Source organism: Silurus meridionalis, chromosome 9, assembly GCF_014805685.1.
Source record: "Silurus meridionalis isolate SWU-2019-XX chromosome 9, ASM1480568v1, whole genome shotgun sequence".
NCBI lineage: Eukaryota > Metazoa > Chordata > Actinopteri > Siluriformes > Siluridae > Silurus > Silurus meridionalis.
Window position 1 is genome coordinate 22,740,629 of NC_060892.1, and position 24,259 is coordinate 22,764,887.

Here is a 24,259-nt window from a genome sequence, read left to right on the forward strand (position 1 = left end):
AATGGGGGGAGATGTGGGCAGGGCAAAAAAGAATACAGGGTGACGCTCGTCAGTCAAAACCACGCCCGTCGCGTCTACGTCACGCCGCTCATGAATTATTCATCGCGGAGCAGCACGAGAGTTCGGTCGCGTTTCCGAGAAGGTGCGCGAGCCGTGGAAATGTGGTAGCAAGATGGCGGCGCTGAAGGAGGAGCAGTGTTACGGGCTGTCTTGTGGCAGAGTGAGCAACGGCAGCAATGTCTCCGTGTTCCACGTTAAACTCACCGACAGCGCTTTGAGAGCGCTCGAGGACTTTCAGAGCAGCAAGGTAAACGGCTCTTAGGCCCTTTTTGTTCCTGAGTAAAGCCTGGTTCCTGCTGCAGTGACGCTCTAACGCGCTCCAGCTGCTTTTCCCCCTTCTCTATTAGGGCTAACGTTAGCATAGCAACAACAAGGGGTAGCTGTGATGAGCCGTCAGCCAGATCCAGGGCTTTTTAAGCGACAGGTATCCGCCGTTAGAAGCCTCAGTTAGCGATAACAACTCCATAACCGGGTCTCCTCAGCAGGACGAACGTGTTTTAGGTGCTTTACCGACAACTGAAGTGATTTCCAAGAATATGAACCAAATGGCAGGACACACACACACACACACACACACACACACACACACACACACACAGACACACACACAGACAGTGGACATGCTAGAAATCTGAGCTAGGTTGTCTGAGTTAGCAAAGCTGACAAAAGGTCTGATTTATTTATTTTCCTTTCTATTCAACTCACTCAAAGTCTTGTGGAAATGTTTTAGGAGTTTTTGAAACTGATTCTTCTCAAAACAATGTTAGTCTGCTTCTTTGTGGGGTACAAAGTATTTCGAAAGCTGCTTTTATTATTTGTAAAAAAAAAAAAATCAAATCAAGTCTTAAAGCTGGATTTATTCCATAATATGTCTGAATACGAGACCTGGGGTACAGAGAAGCACCTGAAAAAGAAAGAGGTTTTATTGAGGAACCCCTGAACAATCTGAGAGTTTGTTCAGATCTAAATCCTGGTTGGAGCTTCCTGATGAGGAGTCGATTTGTCAGTGGTGATGCGATTGGTGGTTCATTCAAACCTGACGTCAGGGTCAGTGGACGCTCCGTGACATCATGAATGTGTAAGCGGATATATTTTTAGTTCAGCCAGAGGAGTTGCATGGAAATGTTTACCTCCAGCGTTATAGAAAAGCCCTGTGTTCCCAGTTCAGTGGGGTAAACAGTCACACCGCTCGGGTAATTACTTCCCTGTAAAGCCAGGCAACAACTACAAAGATTTATAATCCGGATTACCGTGTGGACAATTCAGAATTGTTTGGTGCAGAACCGAACAGCTTTGTTTATCTTACCGGCTTTTTTCTCTTTCAGATGTTCTCCTGGGATCAGGTGTTTGTTTGCTTGAAATAGTTTGGGGATGTGTAAAATGAATATGTTTATTTGTCCGACATACAGGCGGGTCCATAAATCTTTTGGGCAAATTTGAGTAATTTTGAGACACAGACAGACAAACAGACAGCCATGCCGATTTCATCCCAATGGGAAATGTACAGTTTCCAGCAGTATCCACAAACATGGGCAATAAGGCATGCAATAAATACAAACTAATTTAAAGGTAAGTTAAAGAAAAGAGTCTACAAAAAGAGTGTTTTATTGAGTGATGTGGCCTGCTACGTGCTATTTCATGACATCTGAAGTCGATTGGGTTTTTGTTTGGTAGCTCTTCATAGGAACTTGCGGTGCAGTCTGAAGAGGTTTCAATAAAAGAGAAGGAGGCTGAAAAACAAGACAAAACGGACCAATCTTTGTGTGGCCAAATAAACTATTTGTGTATTGTAGTTGGAAATGCGCTTGCAGTTTGACCTGGAAGACCACTGTAGACACCTACATTTGATCACAACCCTAATTAGAAGGTTGATATATCCAGTTAAGAGTCTACAATCAAGAGAATGTTCAGAGAATGTAAATCTCTACTAACCCTCAGGGACAAATTGGACTAAAAATCATCTACAAATTCTGCCCATTTCTGGAACAAAATGTTTTGATGGATGAAACAAATATTAACTTATAACTGAATTATAGGAAGAGGATAAAATCATGGATAAGGAAAGAAAGAGCTCACAATCCAAAGTATACCAGATCATCTGTCAAACACTGTGTCTTATGCCAGTGGAACTGGGCCACTGGTGTTTATTAATGTGACTGTTGATAGAAGTGGTAGGATGAATTCTGTTGTGTAGTGCGATACTTTCTGCTCAGATTCAGTCAGAAGCTTTACATTACAGATAATGACCACAGACATGCTGTGAAAGTAACCTGAGAACTTCTCATAGAAAAGAATTTAAACGTTGAGGGGTCGAGTCGGTCATTCGAGCTCAGCCCATCTGAATACACTTCTTACTGAAGGCGAAAAGACACAAACGAGCAGCAACTATAAGCTTAAGATTAAAAACCTACAAGGTTTTACAGCCATTACAAATAATTCTTATGATTGAGTTTGTTGATTTCATTTTGAGTCTGAGAAACTGGTGGTATTATGTAAAAGAAAGGCCCACATTTCTCAAAGTAACTATTTGTCTGAGATGTTTGATTCTGTAGTTTTGAAGTTTGAGTGTACAGGTGGTCCTCGAGTTATATGTTGGTTCGCCTAACGATTTTTCAATCTTACGATGACCATACAAATATAAAAAATATATACATTTTCACTCTGCATTTAAATTTTCTATGATACATTGGGATGCTTCACATCTTGTGAGATGTTTTACTCTTGCCAGCGGTCAACAGAGTTCTGTGCTGGATTGCAGATTTGATTCCGTGTTTTTTGCCATTTCAAAGTCACATGCATATATACTGTGAAATTTATACCAGTGGTCTTCAACCCCCAGACTGCACTGGTCCGTCGATCAATTGGTGCCAGGCCGCACAGAAAGAATACATAACTTACATTGTTTCCATTTTATTTATCTGATTCTGATGGTTTTATTTTGGAAGATTACCACCACATCTGTCTGACTCTCTCATGATACATGTCATGATGCTTCCCTCAGTCACATGTCTTACCTCCATCTGCTACCTTCTTAAAGGGGCTGCTCCGGCCGCTAACTCATAATACATTACCGCTAAATTCAAGCCCCCAAGCAAGCAAAATAAACAAAAAACAACACGGTGGATTCAGGTTTATTATTATATTCAGAAAATACCAGTTTTATGTCGGTCGTATCATTTGATTTTGTTGTATTTATCTGCCACACCTTAAAGGCCGGTCAGTGAAAAAAGGTTGTGGACCACTGGTTTATACATTACAGTAATATAAATCACTCTGTTTCCCTAAAGTATGTACTGTAAGTTAAATTAGCCCCTGAGCATAAGGGCATCCGCCATATGGCATTAGTGTAAGTGTAAAAATTGAAGGTAGCCATTTTTTTGGATGAAATTGTAAGCAGATAGATACGTTTGTTAGCCAGGTCACATGTACACAGAGATTTTGATCTCAAATTCTTGAATGCAAAACCTTATCTTTTTACTCTAAACTGGAAGCGATGCCTCTGTGAGTTCAGGTCAAGCGCTTGTATGATGGGGGAAGTAGGCGGGGCTTCAGCAAGTGTAATGCACGTGTGCAAATCATCCCAAAGTAATATGGTGCTTCGTGCATCTTTCCGTCTACCATTTTATTGGGTAGAGACGCCTGCCCTTTCACTTACAAAAATGAAGTTAAGAAAGAGAAAGCAACTTGAAACTGCCTCCCTGAACTTTAAAAAGAAATTCCCGTTAGCAACGTCCGACTCGAAACGAGTTTCTGTTGTAGGTGACGTCTGGCTACGTTTCTTTTGCCTTCAGTTTCAAAGTGACCGTGAGACGGTATTTACTATAAATACCTTCATGCCACATTGCTGGATTGTTCGTCAGCTAGTTATCGTATGTTTTATGAAGTCCGAGCGAGTTGCTAGTCCGTGGTTTGCTTTGGATTATAGGATAAGAGCATGTGTTCTTTTTATTAACTCTTCCTCTGGAGATATTGAGCCTGCAATGTTTTTGTATCACCAGTGTCCTGGTACTCCTTTGCGCTGGCTCATGAGATCGATAGGTTGTGTATTCGCACTTTTGTGTAGTCTTTCGTCCGTTTTGTGTTTCACCATGGTCCTGGTGATTGTATACAGTAACAACAGTCAAAACCCACCCGACTTGACTTACTCTTAGCAGTTATTCACAGCCTCCTCTTGATTGGCAGGCCTGTGGTGAACTGCAGTCGTGCTAGCTCAATACAGTTTCTCTAATGCACTTGTGACTATTCAGTTTGTTCTTACAGAGCCAGAGCTTGTGTTCCTCTATATTCCTGCCACCATGCGCTCGTACCATTAGGGTTAGACTAATTGGACCCGTCTCAAATCCAAGAAATGTTCATTTGGGACCTGAAGCTGATCCTGGCATTTTATGGTGGTGCATGGTCCACCCTTCATGGCACTTGACAGAGGGGCACAAGACTGCTCCAGACTCATTATAAAGTATTGGCAACCAGAATACAGTTATTTACAAAGACCTTGTCTGTATCTATGAAGCTGGTATTATTGGTCAAGGCCCTTGTGTAGTACAGTCTTGTGTGTCGTACAGATTCTGGATTCTCCAAATCCACATATTTTTTTTTTTAGTTTCACCAGATCATACGTACTAAGAGGACATTGCCCCAGTGCAAAGCACAGACACACTTAAAACCTTGCTGTCTAAACCATATGATCTGGCATGCATGGATTTCGTTGGTGCTGTACCCGACTTACGTTGTATATGCGTTCCGAAGACCCGATGAATTCATTACCTAAAATATATTAAGTCGAGACGTGGCCTAGCCCACCCAAGAGTCTTAAAGAATGGTGATTGGTTTGTGGTAGTATACTGTAATGACAAATTTGACAAATTCCAGTGCATATTTGAGCGAAACAGCTATTTAACTACACACGGAGCACTGTGTTCCCCACAGACCATTATTACTGACTGATTACAGAAGATGGAGGAACGGGGAGAAAACAGCGAGGGTCAAAGAGAATTAACTCTGATTGTGATTTCAACATCATGGCACCTGTTTGTGGATGGGATTTATTAGGCAAGCAAGTGAACATTTTGTCCTCAAGGTTGATGTGGTAGAAGCAGGAAAAATGGGCAAGTATAAGGATTTGAGTCTGACAAGGACCCGAATTGTGACGGCTAGAGCAGCCCCAAAACTGCAGCTTTTGTGGGATGTTTCCAGTCTTCAGTGGTCAGTATCTTTCAAAAGTGGTTCACAGAAGGAACATTGGTGAACCGGCGACAGGGTCATGGGCGGCCGAGGCTCATTGAGGCACGTGAGGAGCGACGGCTGACCCGTGTGAGCCGAACCAATAGACGAGTTTCTGTATCTCAAATTGCTGAAGACGTTAATGCTGGTTCTGGTAGAAAGGTGTCGCAATACACAGTGCATCGCCGGGTCAGGGCTGATTTTCTGGATCACGAGTGGATCAACCTGCTGCGCAAAACGTAAAATAGTTTTACAATTTTGTCGTATCGTCAACGTAAGATCTAAAAAGTTTAAGTTGACCCTTCGTAGCTTGGGGACTATCTGTACTCTGCACAATTACTGTGTTAAGATGAGACCATGATTCCATATAGCACTGTGTATTAAACAAATAAATGATTTTCATTATTAACACAATCAAGTCTCTTTAGAATTTCCCAACAGTGCAGGGTGATAGAAAAGGCCACTGGCAGCTGGTATTGAATTTTGAATAAGTAAAGTGCAAATATATGTTTTGTCTTGAGATTGTGTATAGAAGCCATTGTCCTGTTGCGCCCCCTAACTGTTACAGATCGACAACCTGTAGCTTTGAAGGATCAGGGTGTGTCCAAACTTGGTCTATGACCTCTACACGATAAACATATTACAGACAAAAAAAAAAAAGCACAATCCCAGAGACTGGCTACTGACCAGCTGTAGCTGCAGTCGTTAGTATTATTCGAAGTCTGACCTGGAATTAATTGAACAAGTTATGAGCTTTACCTATGCACATTATAAAATAAGTGACACAGTTTTATGATTTGATTGACTTTTTTGGTTATGTAGGGTGTTTTATTTAGAAAGAAAAAAGACTTTCACCTCTGCCAATTTCCTGCCATGCATCGAAAATTAAAATAATCTTGCACTGATTCTGCATTATGGTGAGCAACGTTGTGTATGTAATTATGAGTAATTAATTCGTATACATATAATAGTAGTAATATGTATGTTGTTGCTTCCCCAAGGAGTCAAAAATGGTCTCACATGGAACTGGTCCGTGATGCAAATTGCACATTATTCATTTGCATTTAAAGACACAATGCTTTCTGACAGGCGTTTAAATCACCTGCCTTCTCGATCGTCCCAAACCTCGAAATATTCCTTTGGATTAGTTTTCTGACATCTGGCATTGTTCACATACTGGCACACATATCTTGTATACATCTGGAGAACTGAAAGCAACATTTACTGGATGGAATGTCGGAACCAAATCATCCCTGTTCGTCTGGATTCCAGGTCGCACTGTAAAACGCTCTGCGATTTCCGTCACGGTGATGTGAAGCTTGTCGGAGCACCGTTTCTCATTAAAGCGTTTGTACTCCGTACATTCAGGCGACAGTTTTTTCACCTATTTTGATTACTAGACTTTGTTTGATACTGTCAATGCCACTGGTTTGATTTGGTAAATTTGATACCCAAAACAGGTAAATTCTTTGTCGCCTAAACATGCTTTCATTGGGTTTGTGGTGGAAGAATGATTTCCTTCTTATTGCAATAGCAAGTATTTCACTATATAGGTTATTTAAAGCGAAAAGGTCACTGTACGCGCAGGAAGTAGAAGTGCTGGTAGATCGTCGACTTCCCGGTTTGACTGAAGTATAACCTGTAACCTCACCCTGGCTGATTCGTGTTTTTTGTGTCAGTGTTATTTATTTATTTTTTCTTCTCCGAATCGTACCTGATCCTTTTTCTGTATGAAGCCCTGTGCAGCAAACAGTGAGCGGTGGTCAGAAGCCACCGTCTGTCTCAAGGTTCGCACCCTGCCAGTGTGGTGTGGAACATTCTGGGCTCCAGGCCCAGATAATAATGACATGTCAGCAACCCATTCAGATCACTAGGGTGAGTATTATACTGTGTCCAGGGCGAGACAAGCTACTGTTGACCGTGATGTGAACACTGCTCTCCAGTTTCCACTAAAATGCGTGGTTTTGCTAATTGATCACTGGTTACGGTTTCTTTTATGTTTGAACATTCTGACACCTAGAGGACACTAAAGACGCTGTTTATTTTCAGGGGTCTTCTAAATCCTTCTCAGCAGGTCAGCTCTGGTTCAGAGCTGCAGGGAACCCTGGCAGGTGTCCACAGTCCAGGTATCCTGGATTTTGAAACAGGACTGTGGGGACTTGTGTTCATTCAGCTACAAGAACATTAGTAAGATCAGGCTGTGCGTTGTTCAGGGAGGTCTGGGGTGCACTTGGTGTTCCTGTTCATCAAGTTGGGTTGAGGTCAACCAACCAGCTTTTAGCTTTCTGCCTCTCTTGGGTCATTTCCATATTTTCACATCCTTTCCCTTCACACTGACAAGTTACTTCTTATTTCTGGGTTGCTGCGGAATGAGAAGTGATCATTTCGGTGGGATTTCCTTCTACAGGAAACTCCTACCTCAAACTAGTTATTATGCAGTGCAATATTTTTATGTCTTAGGGCTGAAACAACTCTTCAGTAATTCAAATACTAAAAGCATGCTTTGTTTAGTCCATTTAACTTTACATGGAGCACTGTGTTTCCCCACGGACCATTATTACTGACGTAAACTCTGTACCGCTCTGGGGTCTCATTTATAAACTTTTTACTCAAAAGGTTGCAGTGCGCGATCTGTGCGTGATTTCACTTCTCGCCTTCCACGTTGTGCGTACGCAGCGTTTAGAGTTTACTTTTTCACACTCAGAGTTCACACTTTCTCCTGTCAAGTTTGTTTTTTATAAAACCTTTTTTCCCTTTTGTTTTAACCTTTTTTTTCAACTACATTTTAGTTTTCTGTTAAAGGCTCACCTGCAACTTTGTAAATTCCCAGTTAATTCCCATGGAAAGTGTCCAGTCTTGGAAATTCCTGGAATTTTGTAACCTTAGATCCGACTCTGAAACCTACACTCTTTCTCTAGCATGTTTTTGGCTCTGGGTAGCTTTGATAGGTTTCACAGGGTTGGTTTTGGCCAACCTGCGCCCAGTCCATCTTTTTTTGTGTAAAGCTGCAGTATTGTGCTGTGCACTTGACTTGCACTCATTGTGGTTGGCTTGCACAGACCTGCATATCCTGCACTATGAGCTGCACTGTGCTCCTATCAGCCGCTATTTTGACAATAGCTATCCCAAAGCGTTTGTGTCGAGGCCGCAGTGCAGGAACGCTGATAAAGGCGAAGTCATTTTCACCTGCTGAAGCTGCTGTTTGCTCGAAAAGCGATGATGCTAGTCTCAGTATGCTAATAGAGTTTTTGATCAATTTTCTTGGCTTGGGATCAGGACATATACTTTAGTTAGATAGGAGATTGTGTTGCAATCGGTTCAGGAGACGTGGAGTGATGAGATGGTCAGTGGCGAGGCAGTCAGTGTTTTGTCCTCGACTTGCAAAGAGCTTAGAGAGTGGCTGCATGAGTGCAAATCCTGGGGTATTAGCTGTAGTAATCAGAGTTCTGCTGTTCTACTTCTTTTTGGCTAAAGTACCACCAAAAGAGCGGAAAAATCTGGAATGATTTGCACATGTTTTAATAATCTGTTCCCGTAGAGGAACAATATTCTGAGGTTATTCATGTGGAATTAATTTTAGGAATACATGTCTGATGTAGCTGGCATTCAGAGAGGTACATATTTGATATCAGTTGTCTATTTTTTAGGGATGCTGCCAAAAATGGTCTAAAACTAGCAAAAACGAGCTTTAAAGCCTGCAGCAATCAAGGTTTCAAGCATTGAAAAGATTTTGTTTGCGGCTGCAGCATCTCACGGGCTTCCCAGACCCCTGCACATTTGTGTTATTGTTTGCCATGTGTCCCTGATATATCCCTGCTGAGAATGTGCTGTGGCCTACAGGGAGAGCACAGGCTTAGTAACAAGCTGGATGTCGGTTTAAAAAAAACAACAACCCCCGGAGTGGGTGGAACTGGAGTTGAAATAATGCAGTTAAAAATAACCTCTGTCAATTCTCTACATAACGATTACAAGACTGACAGTTTCTAGACTTTAATCCAGATTTTATTTACCATATCGGAATTTCAGTGGGTCCGAAGTCGTACATTGTGAATGTAATGACTACTGATTGGCTGATTATTGTCCATAATTAGGATTTAATTGGGTGCACTACCATTAGAGACCCTCGATACCACGGGAATTTCCTAACTAGGAGCCGTTTTCAAAAACACGAAGGTACCATGAGAATCCGTGCAAACATCATCATCATCATCATAAGGAAGGAGGTTTATCTAGAGCAGAGGTGCCCAGACTTTTTCCTATGAAGGGCCAAAACAGTGTTGCATTATACCAAACATTATATATGAAGTTAAAGGCACCACGGTTCCTGTCGTTTCCTTAACAGTCCTGATAGACGACATTTCTTTGTTATTCGCGTAATTATTGTAGTTTTATTTTAAATGTTTTTTAGTGAAATTTGCAGTACAATAAGTAGTAATCACATTTTTTATAACAATATAATTCAATGCCCAATACAGATATTCAGTGCTCTCTAATGAGAGATGGTGAAGCTGGTGAAAATGGCATTTTTGTGTTTTTATAAATAATTATATAAATTCTTTAAATAATTGAATAATTTAAATATAATAATTTTTATGACCGATATGTGATGCCAATCTTTTTTTGGTCGATATGTTCGGGTGTATTTTAAATTTTTTTTCTCTCCCCTTTATCTCATAAAATCTAACAATTAATTAATAAGAAGTGATCCAGAACATTGTTTAAACATTTATTGAACAACACAAGTCTCTCCACTACAACTACAGCTGGTTGAAGGATCGGCAACAATACAGTTCCGAAAATTAACTCTAATTTTCTCTCCAGATGGTATTCTTTGCACTGGCTCCGGTCGGACCACATCGGCTGTTTATCGCCACCTTCTGTATGTCGATTCGGCGGCGGAGAAAGAGATCGAAGAGAAAGAACGCAGATTGACTATTTAGCTTAGCGAGTGAGCACACGAGGAAAAGAAACGGATCACGCTCGTCATTCTTGCACTTGTCTTTGTAACTTAGCAGAGATGATTGAAAAATGCTACACGAATCCAGTTAGTAATTATCGCGGGTGGAAACACTGCTTGCTTTATATATTCACAGTTGTAACTTTTTCCCGGTTTCCCTGTTTGGATGCTGAATGCACGCTACTGCCACCTGCTGGTTTGAGAGAGTTATGTTTTCTGACACAAGCGCAGAACGTTACACGCATGGTTTGCTGAGTCAGATGCGCCTGACTAATATCCGGCCTAATTTATAGCACTCTAGCCGCAACAGTGCGACAGATTGACTTGTTCCCTTCTGTACCAGGCTCTCGTTTCAAAATATCGACATTTCAGTCTGTAAAAGTCGGTCCTATTACGCGGAGTGTAATAATTGAACTCACCCCGTGAAAATGTACTTCCTTTTTTTTCTTGAGTGAGCCGAAGCTGGCAGATTCCCACAAACCTTTAGGCCTGGACTGTGAAAGTTTGCGAATTGGAATTCTGCAAATATCTTTGCAATACACTGAAAAGAACAGCAATCATGGCTAACAAGGTTATAATTATAGCTCCGCTTAGCCGACATGTTATATTTAGTTGTATGCGTTCGGCAATTGCGTTTGTTCAAAGCGACTTACAAGCGATTTATCATAAGATGGTAGTAAACATGAGAAGTGCCCCTGTTTCAGTCAATATAATATTATTTATATAGTCTATTTTGCAATCGTTCAAAATGGTGATAGGAAAGGATAAAGGATAATAAAAGGCAGTTTGATGGTCATGGAAGAAATTAGATTTTAGTGGTTTCTTGAAGATTGTGAGGGATTCGGCTGCGTGGATGGAGTTAGGGCATTTCACCAACAGGGTACGTGAAAGCAAACGTCCTTCAGTGATTTTTAGACCACAAGCCACTGTGTTTTTTTATTTTATATATATATATATATATATATATATATATATATATATATATATATATATATATATATATATATATATAAATTATAGAACAATTTATAAACAATTGAACAATTCTGAAATAATGTCATCTTCACTGCTCAACAGTTGAAGGAGTTTTTGTCCTGTCTATACCATGCTACCAGAACACCTTTTCCACAAAATAACTAAGGCATTTAAAAAAAAAACATTATTTTGCAGAAAACACACTGATCAAAATTAGAGAACAACAATGACTGTAGCATGGAAAAAGATTACAACAAAATTTTCTGAAGGTTACAACAGTCAGCAATTAGTAGGAAGTGTACAGGCCTCTGTGAATGACTTCAGCACATCTGCGGCCACAGGACAGCACGAGTCTCTCACACTGCTCTGGTGTGATTTTGGTCCACTCTTCTTCCAGTCTCCTCCACAGTTCGGTGACTGTAGTGGGTTTCTTGGCCATAACTTTGTCGCCAAGGATTCTCCAGAGGTTCTCTATTGGGTTGAGATCAGGACTCTGGGCAGGCCATGTCATTATTTCAATGTTTTCAGTTTCAAGGAACTGCTTTACCCGTTTTGCTGTGTGACATGGAGCGTTGTCCTGCATGAACACTGTGGGCTGATTGGGTGATGAACGCAGGGAAGGAACCATATGTTGTTGAAGAAGGTTCTGATAAACATTTGCATTCACTCTGCCATGTAGCTGTTTAAGAGGCCCAACTCCTGCTGCAGAAAACATGCCCCAAACCATGACACTTGGGGTTCAGTCTTTCTCCAGTTTGTTGCCGAACATAATGTTTCCCATCGGACCCAAATAAATTTAACTTGCTTTCATCACTGAAGTGAACTTTGGACCAGTTCTCCTCTGTCCACACAACATGCTCAGTCTATCCTTTTGATTCTTTCTGCTAATGAGAGGTTTGGTCACTGCAGAGTGGGCTTTCAGTCCAAATGCTCTTAAACGTCGAGACACTGTATGACGAGACAGATCCTTACCCTGTTCAGCACTGAACTGGTGAGCAATTCCAGCTGCAGTGTGGAAACGATTGCCCATTGAGATCCTCCGCAGTATCCTGTCCTCTCTTGTATTTGTCTTCCGTGGACGACCAGCCTTCTTGGCGGACTTGAATGAGTTTGTGATGTTGTAAAGATTCAATATTTTTGAAATCACAGATTTGGAACGACCAACTTGTCTTGCTATGGCTGATAGGGTCATCCTTTGGCCTTCATCTGGACAACCTGCTGCGGAGGCTTTCAGTCACTTTAGAACGGCCCACCATCTTGCAGAGTCAGTGAAACAGGAAGTTAGGCTGCCAGTTAAATAGGGGTTGAAAGATACTCAAGGAAATTAGCACCAGGTGCCAGATTAACACCAATAACTGGGAGGTATCTGAAAGTGTTCTCTAATTTTGATCAGTGTGTTTTCTGCAAAATAATGTTTTTTTTTTAAATGCCTTAGTTATTTTGTGGAAAAGGTGTTCTGGTAGCATGGTATAGACAGGACAAAAACTCCTTCAACTGTTGAGCAGTGAAGATGACATTATTTCAGAATTGTTCAATTGTTTATAAATTGTTCTGTAATTTTGATCGCCAGTGTTTTGAATGAAAAACTCAGTTATATTGCGTAATGAAATCGGTTCATTCTTTTTGAATCACACTGTAACTGCATGTGTTGCTGAGGGGCGGAAAATGTCCTGTAAATCTCCAGAAACCTTTCATGGGAACTTCACTTGGGGAATTTTGGAAATACTCCACATTTGAAATTTATGTGAATTTATTAGAATTTATGGGAATTAATTAGAAATTTGGTGAAATTTATATAAACTGTTTCTTCCACAAACATGGATATAATCATTTTTTGTTCATAAGCCGACATTTCTGCGCACTAACACAGATTTTAATAATAGTCCGTATCATTTTCTTGCACAATAGTTTACACATGTTTCAAACATGAATGTATGTAACCATTATTTTGTGTACAGGATTCAAGAAATGTTATGAAGAAATACACGGTGCATGTAGGATGGGTACGGCCTCAATAGTGTTCTGTGTGCATGTGATTGATAAATGTGCAGGAGCTCAAATTCACCTGAAATTGCATTAAATCTGGTTGTTTAAACTGAGATGATCCTGTAAGATTTTTTTCCCCCACTATATTTAGGTTCCCTGTTACAGACTAACCTGCAGTTTTGTACATTTATTTCCATTCATTCCCATAAAACGTTTCCATTCTTGAAAATTTCTGGAATTTAAAAAAATATTCAGTATCTGCTTGTTTTAGCACTATAGACATTGTGCTTTACTGTACCTCCACTACATGCTATTTTAATCTGGTCTGACTGATGGCTTCTGAGCAGAGGTGGAACTCACGGTCTTCGGGTATCAGAAAACACTCGTCAAAATCGCTACACTGAGCGCAACCATGTGAGCACCGATTTCCTGATAGAAACCCGAAAAGACAAAATCCGCATTAGCACTACACTTCGTTCCTTCGGCTCCCATTCAGCATGCGCGAATGCTGAAAACGGGGACCGCCGGCTCGAAGTATCGCACGTAACTCTATAGTAACTATACCCCGCAGATTCCGACCACGTGAAGACCTGTTAGACACGTCATGACCTCCTGACGAAAATACAAAGGACCACCGATTATAGCGTGTCACAGTGGCCTGTTTAAAATAGCTTTAAAATAATATATAAAGAAACCGTTAAAAAATCGCAACAGGAATTTGATTTATTTTATTGAATTTTCTAAGGGATTTTCCTTCGATGGGTTGTTAATGCTTTATTTGCCATGCAGCAGTGCAGATGTGTGTGCGAGGTCCTGCTGTGTGAGTTTAGAGTTGGATCAGTGGCACACGTCCAATATTACTGTAAGCCGTGAACTGCCATGTGGACATCAAGTCCTCCGTCCGTCATTAAGCAGGGATTTTATCAGGGGTTTCCAACGTGTTCTGCTGCTCGCCGAGTTCAACTGAAGCATCATCATGGTGTAAACAGGATTTATGACATTTAGAATTTTACACATTTATTACACTTTAATATTTAATTACGTTGTCTTTAACAGTGCAGCTGAGCAGCGTTGTTTTGTGTGGGCTGTTCATATTGTGTGTGGGCTGTGTGCGGTGTCTGTTGGGGTGTGTGTGTGTGGCATATGTAGTCTGTGTGGGTTATATGTCGTGTGTCAGTCTGTGTGTGGTCTTTGTGTGACGTGTTGTGTGGTGTGTGTGTGTATAGTCTGTGTGCGTGTTGTGGGGTGTGCAGTCTGTGTGTGTGTGTGGTGTGTGTATCGCCTATGTGTTTTGTGTGTGAAGTCTGGGTGTGTGTGTGTGTGCAGGCGGTGTGCAGTCTGTGTGAGTCTATGTAAATGTGAGTGTGTGGTGTGGTATAGTCTCTGTGTGTATGCACAGTGTGTGTGTGTGTGGTGTGTTGTATAGTCTGTGTGTGCAGTGTGTGTTGTATAGTCTGTGTGTGCAGTGTGTGTGTGTGTATAGTGTGTGTGGTATAGTCTGTGTGTGTGCAGTGTGTGTGTGTGTGGTGTGTTGTATAGTCTGTATGTGTGTTGTATAGTCTGAATGTGAGCAGTCTGAATGTGGTGTGTGTGTTGTATAGACTGTGTGTGTGCAGTCTTTGTATTGTTTGGTGTGTGTGTGTGTGTGTGTGTGTGTGTGTATGTGCAGTCTCTGTATAGTGTGTGTGTGTGTGTGTGTGTGTGTGTGTGTGTGTGTGTGTGTGCAGTCTCTGTATGGTTTTGTGTGTGTGTGTGTGTGTGTGTGTGTGTATGGCGTCTGTAGTCTGTGTGTGTCTCGTGTAGTCTGTCTGGGGTGTGTTTGTGTGTGTGTGTGGTTTGCTGCATTCTTTTCTGTGCAAATAAAACAGATTAAAAATAACCCCATTCTCCTGTAAAAGTGGCGAGTCGTGTGTTTCTGGCTGCTGCTCGGTGACTGTGACTTCAGTCTCGGTCTCCGTCTTCTAGCATTTCAGTCTAAATTCAGCCTCCGGTTCTGACCGCAGCCCAGAGTTCACTCAGACGCCTCAAAGTGTAGTTTACATACCGACTGAGTTTTCTGATCACAGTTCCTGACTGTGTGATTCCACTGTACCAAGCTTTTATCATGATCCTAATCCTGATCTCTTGTGTGCTCCACAGGGTCTGTCTGCTCAACCACTAATACGCTTCACTGGAAACCAAGGGGTAAGTGTTTCTCTCTTTCTCTTCATTTACATCGACTTTATCATAAAGGTGGAAAAGCCTGAAAGCTCGTTTTGCTTCAGTGTCGCAGACGCGTTTTCAGCAGCTGGAATTTCCCTCCTCTAAAAGTTCATCAGGGGTGAAAGGAAGTTGTTGAGTGAGTGTCGACTTGAACAGTGTAGGAAACAGTAATGTTTGTGGTTTGCTGTACAGCACTGGATACGGGGATGAGTTTTACAGAGAGGTTGTGATCATCACAGAACCTTTGATGGTGGATTGACAAGTTTTATAAGCTTTTAGTTAAAGTTACAAGAAAGAAAGAAGGGAATATAGACTGACAGTTACTGGTAGAAATATAGGACATGAGTAGGTGGATGGATGGAAAGAGTTATAATAGAAAGACAAGGTGTGTGTGCTACTGGTGATTGTGTACACAATGAATGTGAGAGACGGAAGTGTGTGAGGTGCAGTGATTGAGGGAGAGATGGAATGAGTGTGTGTGAGGTGCAGTGATGGAGGGAGAGATGGAATGAGTGTGTGTGGTGCAGTGATGGAGGGAGAGATGGAATAAGTGTGTGTGAGGTGCAGTGATGGAGGGAGAGATGGAATGAGAGTGTGTGGTGCAGTGATGGAGGAGAGATGGAATGAGAGTGTGTGTGGTGCAGTGATGGAGGGAGAGATGGAATGAGAGTGTGTGTGGTGCAGTGATGGAGGAGAGTTGAAATGAGAGTGTGTGTGCAGTGATGGAGGGAGATGGAATAAGTGTGTGTGAGGTGCAGTGATGGAGGGAGAGATGGAATGAGAGTGTGTGGTGCAGTGATGGAGGGAGAGTTGGAATGAGAGTGATGGATGGAATAAGTGTGTGAGGTGCAGTGATGGAGGGAGAGTTGAAATGAGAGTGTGTGGTGCAGTGATGGAGGGAGAGATGGAATGAGAGTGTGTGTGGTGCAGTGATGGAGGGAGAGATGGAATGAGAGTGTGTGGTGCAGTGATGGAGGAGAGTTGGAATGAGAGTGATGGATGGAATAAGTGTGTGTGTGAGTGCAGTGATGGAGGGAGAGATGGAATGAGAGTGTGTGTGGTGCAGTGATGGAGGGAGAGTTGGAATGAGAGTGATGGATGGAATAAGTGTGTGTGTGAGGTGCAGTGATGGAGGGAGAGATGGGATTAGAGTGCGTTTGAGGTGCTGTGATGGAGGGAGAGATGGAATGAGAGTGATGGATGGAATGAGTGTGTGTGTGTGTGAGGTGCAGTTTGCTGTCTTGAGAAGCGCTTGGTTCAGCAGTTTTTGTCTGTTTTTGTGTTTAAATATTATTCTTTTTGAATATTTCTCCATCACAACACATCGATTTTAAGATATTAGTTGTATAGAGTCTGTAGATTCTCATTTAATCTCTAAATAAAATGTCCCACTACAGTATGGGCAGATCTGGAGGTCACAGGTTACTTCCTGTCTGTTCACCAGACTGGGACTGAAATGTTAATCCCTAATGTCAATGTTTTCTAACAGGGTCAATTCAATTTATTTTTGTTCTGCTCTCAGAAATGGACTTTTGTCCCAAAGCAGCTTCACAGAAATAAATAGATTACAAATATAAATTTTACCATTATAACAGAGAGAGAAACGTGCCTTAAAAGGGATCCTGTACTCATCTGGATGACTCTGAACATCCAGTCATCATAGGTTAAAGCTATCGATTAATTAAATACTCTGATAAAAGTACTGTCTCCTTTTTAAAATATAGTTAAAGTAAATAGAGAGATTCATGTTGTTTTATTTGTGTGTCTGTGAAGAGAGGAGACCGAGATGGCAGAGAGTGCCCCCTGAATTATGAAATATTCGAATGATGTATTGCTTTTATCTGTGCGTTTTCTGCGTTATGAGGAAAAAATGCCGCAAAATGCACATGGCAGATTTTGGTGCTGATTTGAGACTTGGCGCATCAATAAAACTAATTTTGACTGCTTAAAACATTTTTTTCCAGTGGAGTTAAAGGTTTTAATTTTTTTATATAAAAAGAAATGCCATTTTGAAGCCTTAATTAATATATAATTCAAAAACGAATAAAAAAAAAACCTAATGAATGTATCCAGGCTGAACATCCACCATATAGAACACAAGCAGAGAAAAGATGATCAAGTGATCAGGACTGTTTACATCACTGACTCCCTCTGTCTCATCTACATTAGCCCCAGACTTCTTGTTGCTTTTAGACTTGCTCATTGTGAGCTTCATATACTTGTCTCCGTCTGTGGTGTGTGAGAGCCAGGACATTATACACCAGTGGATTGACAGCGGATCGTTTGATGGGCTCAAAAAGGTAAAATATTGACATTTTCCCAAATAGATGTAAAGTAAACGAGCCTGTTTTGAAAATGTAAAAAGTAGAAAGTACAGATATTTGTGTAAAAGAGTAAAAGTAAAAATAAATGGTGAAGTGTAAAGTACTGATACCAAAAAAACTTACACCTCTGGTCAATGTTTATATTCATCCTTGAGGTGTTTAATAGTTTTGAGGTCAGGGCTATATAGCAGGAGATCTTCCACTCAAACCAATGTGAAGCATATCTTCAGCATGTCTCCTCTGTGATGCTGGAACAGGTTTGGGTCTGCGAGTTCAAGTGAGGGGTAGATTTAATGCTACCGATTTAATGCATCCAAAGACGTCCTATACAATTGTGTGCCAATACTTTGTTGTGGAAGAAAAGGACACACAGCTGGAAAAGTCAGTCGTCCCAATACTTTTGTCCAAAATACCGGAAGCTGATAACAAGTGATTTGTTCATGATGTTCTGCTGTGAACTCACTATAATAAACGCGCAGAGGAAACACTTACTTATATATTGATCATCAATGTATATGTGGTCATTAACTTGTCAGATAGTCAGCTGTTCTAAACCTTCACAGTTCTTTCTCTTATTCTTACAATTCTTTAACATTGGTTGTGAAATACAACCGTCCCATAACCAGCCGAGTGATTTTTAATCATTTTTGTATTTTGGTTTAAACAGATATAATTTTTAAGCTCTTTATGTTGTTATAAATCCGGGTTACGACAGCAGTAGATTTTGCTCTGTAGATTATAAGACGGTTGCTGCTGTTTGAAAATGAGGCTTTAGTCTCTGTCCAGAAACCCAAAAGAAGAGACTGTGTCCATTAGGAGTAGAGAAGAACAAATAAATATGTGCGGTGCATCAGGGCTTCAGGATGATCCGTTTCTGAAAAGGAAATTACATACAAGAATAGAAATCTTTCCTTGTGTTATAGGAACGAGGTGGTGCTGCAGAAGAGCACCACCTCGTATGGCTGTATAGCAGGATTTCTCGTAAACATCAAAGTCTGGGGTTTGTTCAGGAACCGGAACCAAGTTATTCCTTTTCTTTCTTACATGGCCAAAAAAAATGAAGCTTTCAATTAGCATAACAAATCGTTGGCCAGGAAATTACCCTCCTGTGACTCCATTTGCTTGTTTCACTTTTTGTCATGGAGCGTTAGAGTCTAGAATTCATAAAGTTCAATCATGTTTGATGTAAAATGAACACAGAAAACAAATCCAAAAACAACGACCACCAGGAAATTACCAGGGAAACATTTACAATGTCTGTATGTAATTTTGTACAAAATGTTAAGGTTTTTTTTGTTGTTTTTCTCTCCTCCAAACATTATGACATGTTCCCCGATAGAAGTGGGATCGATAGAGCAGGGAGAGATCTACGGGATTTACGCACTACTTAATTGATTAGATTTGTAAAGCTTTGCCATTTCATGCTCAAGAGTGAACACGGCAGAAGTGTGTCGTCTGTCGGTTTATCTTATGCACTAATTTGTTTACATTTTTAAAGCTATAGGTGTGTTCAATATACTTTTATTTATTTTTTTCCCATGTTGCTGAAATTGAAACTAATATAAAATCAGGGAATCTGATTTTCATGAAAATGACCATGAGATTCAATGATTGGCAATTTATAATAAACTAATATAATAAACCAAATAAATAAAACGTATATAATTAGTAATCAAATCTTATAAATATATAGGATATTCTTGTAATGGTTTTTCTCTGGTGTGTTAGTTTTTTTCTTCTTCAGGTGAGGGGAAAACCACAGCATGTTGAGAATGCACTTTCCTCATAATGTCTTAGCGTTTCGGTGAAACATGCCTAATGCTGTTGCTCAGCATTTACAGACCAACTGTATAAACTACACTGACTGCGCACAGGAAATAATGAAAATAAACCACAAGTGCTGCGAGGAGTGTTGAACAGTGTTTTTCAGCGATTGTGCTGTGTAATGGGTTGTATTCCCAGGTCACCTTCTTGGCCTTTGGGTGGATAATTAACCCAACCTGCTTATAACCTGCACAGTAATGAGCGAACTGAAGGAGCTCAAACTGTCTGGATTGGACTTTTTTCTGTGATTGACATGTCCAATGAATATGTAGTTCATTTTAATTCTAATGTATTTGTGGTTCTTTTAACAATTTTACACAAAGCAACTTTCCAAAAAAACAAACAAACGAACAAAATATATATATATACATTTTGCAATTGATGCAATTTGTCCCTATACGTTTTGCCTTAACGAGGGAGCTGATGGTAATGGTTTTGTGGGGGGAAAAAATCTTCCTGAGATGATTTGAAGAAGAAACCTTGAAAGGAACCAGAAAGAGAACCTGTCCTCCTCTGGGTCATCTTGAGTATTCATTCATTCATAGCTTTCACATTATAAATCAACTGGTCACTGAGGTTAGTGTTAGAGTGTAGGAGAGGTCAAAACATTCTGTCTTTTGAAAAGCCGATCGACACTTCTGAGGCTACACAAATCTGGATCAATTTAAAAACGCTAAAAAAGTTCTAAAAAAAAACGTTCTGTGTCCACACTACCGTTTTAAATCTTTTTTCCCCAAAAGTAGCTCATCCACACTGAAATGTCTGAAAATGCTTACGTTCCCTCACGTTGCTTACGTTCCACGGAAGACGCTTTGACCCGCGTGATAGAGTTCCTCTAAATAGTACAAAATAGATTTGAAATCTAACACTTTAGAGCAAAGAAAAGGATCATTTCCTTGCACTGGGCAACCCAGACTCCTTCATACACAGTAACCTGTTGTGTGCATGTAGTGTCTACAAGGCTTTACAGTAAGCACATTGCTTGAGGAAGAACCCACTGGTTGCAGAAAAACCCTGTATTTACTCTTGCTACAGTTCCGCTAATAAGGAAACCTAACTCAAGTAACCACCGAAACCCAACTCCAAACGGCGTGAAATGGAAAAACCCAGTGCAGATGCGGAGATGATGAAAAGCGATGATAAGTCCAGAGTTCGCATGAGGTCAGGTGTGTCTGAGGAGAGAAAAACAGTGGTAAGCAGCATCCATAGGGTCGGAGTTTTTATATTAAATACTGTATGGTGCTCAATGTTCACAGCTTTCAAAGCCCACAGCCAAATCATCCAAATGTTTCAGTCAACCTCACAGAGAGCCTCAGTAACAAGCTGGTTTAACTGCATAGTTACCGAGGGGAGAAAGTGTTCAGACACTGTTTTTTTTTCTGCTTTCCCTCCTATGGCAAAATCAAAAAGCATCTTTCATTTAAATGTGTCCAGGCTCTTATTCAGATACAGCGTTCGAGTCACCATGCTGCAGATTCTCTCCAGCGCATTCCGATTGGATGAACTGCTGTCTTTGAGACTTCTCAAGCACTGTTATCATGGCCACATGGGTCTTGGTCACCTCCATGGGTTTCACACTGATTATAAGTCCATGGTGCTCCAGAGATATCTCAAAGGTTTACAAATGAATAGTCCCCTGGTGCTCTGTCTGCAGTGTGGAATCAAGTCTTTGATAATCAAAACAAACAGGATCCTGGATCTCTCTAAATACCTGATCCTGGATCTCCCTAAATAAAAGACTTTTTAATATTTTCGGAAAGGAAAAAAAAAAAAAAAAAATATATATATATATATATATATATATATATATATATATATATACACCTCATAGTCATTAAGGCAAATGAAGTCAGAGGGAAATAAAGGGAATAATTACAGTAAAAGGTGCGAGAGGAGCAACAAGGCTTTTGGAGTAGACCATGAAGCCAAAACCCTGCCAAGTCGTCCACCTGCAGGCCACATGTGCAAAAGGACATTGGGTTAAAGCAGAATGATCTGAGAACAGTGTGTGTTGTGTAAGTGTGTGGGTGGAGTGGGCAGTTAGTCCATGTCCCCTTTGCTACTCTGACACCATTGGGGGGAGAATAACTATAATTATGTAACAAAAGCAATAAAAGAAAGAAATGGACTTTAAATTCACACTTAAACACCAGAGCATTATTGACGTGGACATTTACCTCCAACAAGAATCAGACTCTGCTCTCCTTTATAATCTCGTGGTTTTGCGCAACAGTTCACTCAGCTGTTCGATTCAGAATGAGCGTTGCGTTGTTTTGAAACGCCACTTTATCTGACTTCAGTGTAATCAAGTCATTCAGGCAGACTGTTTACTTCCTGTTCTCTCTGATCAGTGTGTATGGGCCGTGTATCGGCAAGAATCTGACGATACAATACGTATCAAGATACTGGGGTTGCGATACGATACGGTGCGATACTGAAAGCAAGGCTATATATTGTTGAAATTTTCTTATTTTGGGAATAGGATATTATTTTAGGAAAACTGGCATTAAGAACACACCATCATATGCAAACTTCAGCAAAAACAAATTAACCACAACTAAGTGGGACACTGCGGAACCCATACCCCTTAAACCAACCCATACCAAGAAACCTGTGCCAGTCTTACACGTTTTACAGTGGCATCAAGTGTTTTACAAACACAATTAGTATCGTTGTGCCTAACATTGTGATTCTTAATATTGCCATTAGTATTAGACGAGTAGTAGACACATGATCTGAGCACCAACTAGTGTTTTACATCCAAAAGCTAAAATCCTATGGGAGGCGAGAAAATGAAGAGTAAGAAAGAATATTTCTTCTATCAAGGTAGAGAATGCAGTCAGGCAAGGCAGTCAACTCGAACTTTAGCTTTGTATTTATATAGCGCTGTCCTTTTAGCCACATTTGACAATTATAAGATCCTAAAGGCAGCTTTTTCTGTAGCTCAATTCCTGTACCTCATCTGCCTCAAAATGTTAGTTTGGCACCTAGAGAACCACAGAGTTCCTCTAAATAGATCTCTAACAGGAGTTTCCTTTTCTGTTTTTAGAGCACACTGTGACTTGAACACATGTCAAAAGTAGGTTTATATGGTGAGCAGCTCTGTTTTATGTAATGCAGTCTTACATTCGTCCACGTCATTCAGTTTAATTTGGATTGTAGTCGCTTTACTTTTAACTTTTTAATTACTTTTTTTTTCAAGGCACTACGAGTTGTTTTTTTCCTTCTCGCCCCCTCTGGTACAAATGTGTGAAGGGTAAAAATGTTTGTATAGGCAGTAGAACTAGAGCAGGACCCTTTTAAAGAGCAGGGGTACAGCCCTGGGTGTCTACACATGAGGACGGTGGTAGCTTAGCGGTTAAAGCATTGGATCCTAAGGTTGTGAGTTCAAATCTGCCACCACTTATGGGCCCCTGAGCGAGGCCCTTAAACCCGCAGATGCTCAGTTATATGAATAAAATTGACAAAGGCATAAGGACATCTGCTAAATGCCATAAATGTAATGTACTCGTTTCTGGTATCACTGATGCCCATATTGTTATTTATAATTTATTAAATATATTGTTTATTAATTAATATATTCATATTAATTTCAATAAGCACATTTTTACGGTTCAGTACTGTTTTTTTTTTTTTTTTCTTCCGTGAATTTTTAAGACTGAAAACTTTCCTTTGGAATTAATGGTAATAAACTGGGAATTGACACAAATTTCTACCCTGCATTTAATCAACCACATGCACACACAGCACACTTACTGCAGGGCTGCTGAGGCCACGCCCCCTACATGCCCTGTGCATTGCTCCATCCTGCACACAAAACAATGCCAAACAATGTCCATCTTTGCGTGAAAACTCGCTGTCTTGTGCTGTGTGTAAGCCATTGTGCAACAAAAGAATACTATTAAATCAAAGTAAAAAGCTTTTTTTTTTTATCTGTATGAGTTTGCATGCAAAATGTTTCTATTTGTTTGTATATGATGCAGTAAATTTCCCCAAATTCCGAATTAATTTCCATAAAATCCCATAAATTCTTTGTAAGTTTCCAACTTAGTATATTTCCAATATTCTCCAGATGAAGTTTCCATGGTGCAGTGCAGAACAAAATTAACTAATCTAGCGTTAGGAGGCATAATAAATAAGTACATTTAAAAGCATAATAAAATTTCCACAATAATACTGGTCATTTCGCCGATGCCGTTTTCTGTTAAAAAAAAGTTGTGACCCTCAGAGAAGGTTTGTGGACCCCTGAAGATGAAGATACACATTATTTTATTTAAATAAAACATCAGATCCTCTGATTGTATTCATTCATATTGATCTGTGAAAGTGCTGCATAGTGACACGCTTCTGTAGAATGTAGGGCCACTGAATTCCTTTTCAAATGTTTTCTAGAGGCACGTTTATATTCAGTTTTCACCAACATGGGCATTTCAAACACGTGTAGTGTAGGGTGACGAACTACTTCTGAAGAAGTGCTTAAGGTGCACATCTAGAAGCTTTTGTTTTATTGTCCAAAATTTTTACAATAAACGGAGTATTCAAGGGGCAGTGGAATTCTTGTGCCAGAGTGTAAATAAAGCACGTAAACATGAGCGAACCGAGAGAGCAACGTGCGTCGAGATTTCACACGAGTGGAAGAAAAGCTGGCGCACAGGTCGAGCACGAGAGGAATGAGTAGTGCAAACAGAGCTTGAATAGTGCAGGCTTAGGA

At 40.4% G+C, this 24,259-nt stretch overlaps 1 protein-coding gene across 1 annotated transcript in view; it reads left to right on the plus strand.

The window, feature by feature from the left end:
* The window catches only part of ell (elongation factor RNA polymerase II), a 38,860-nt gene continuing 14,601 nt past the window's right edge, over positions 1-24,259 (plus strand). The window contains 2 exon segments of the mRNA XM_046857890.1: positions 1-307; positions 15,338-15,382. Of these exon segments, the coding sequence (XP_046713846.1) occupies positions 173-307; positions 15,338-15,382 (180 nt within the window). The 5' untranslated portion in view covers positions 1-172.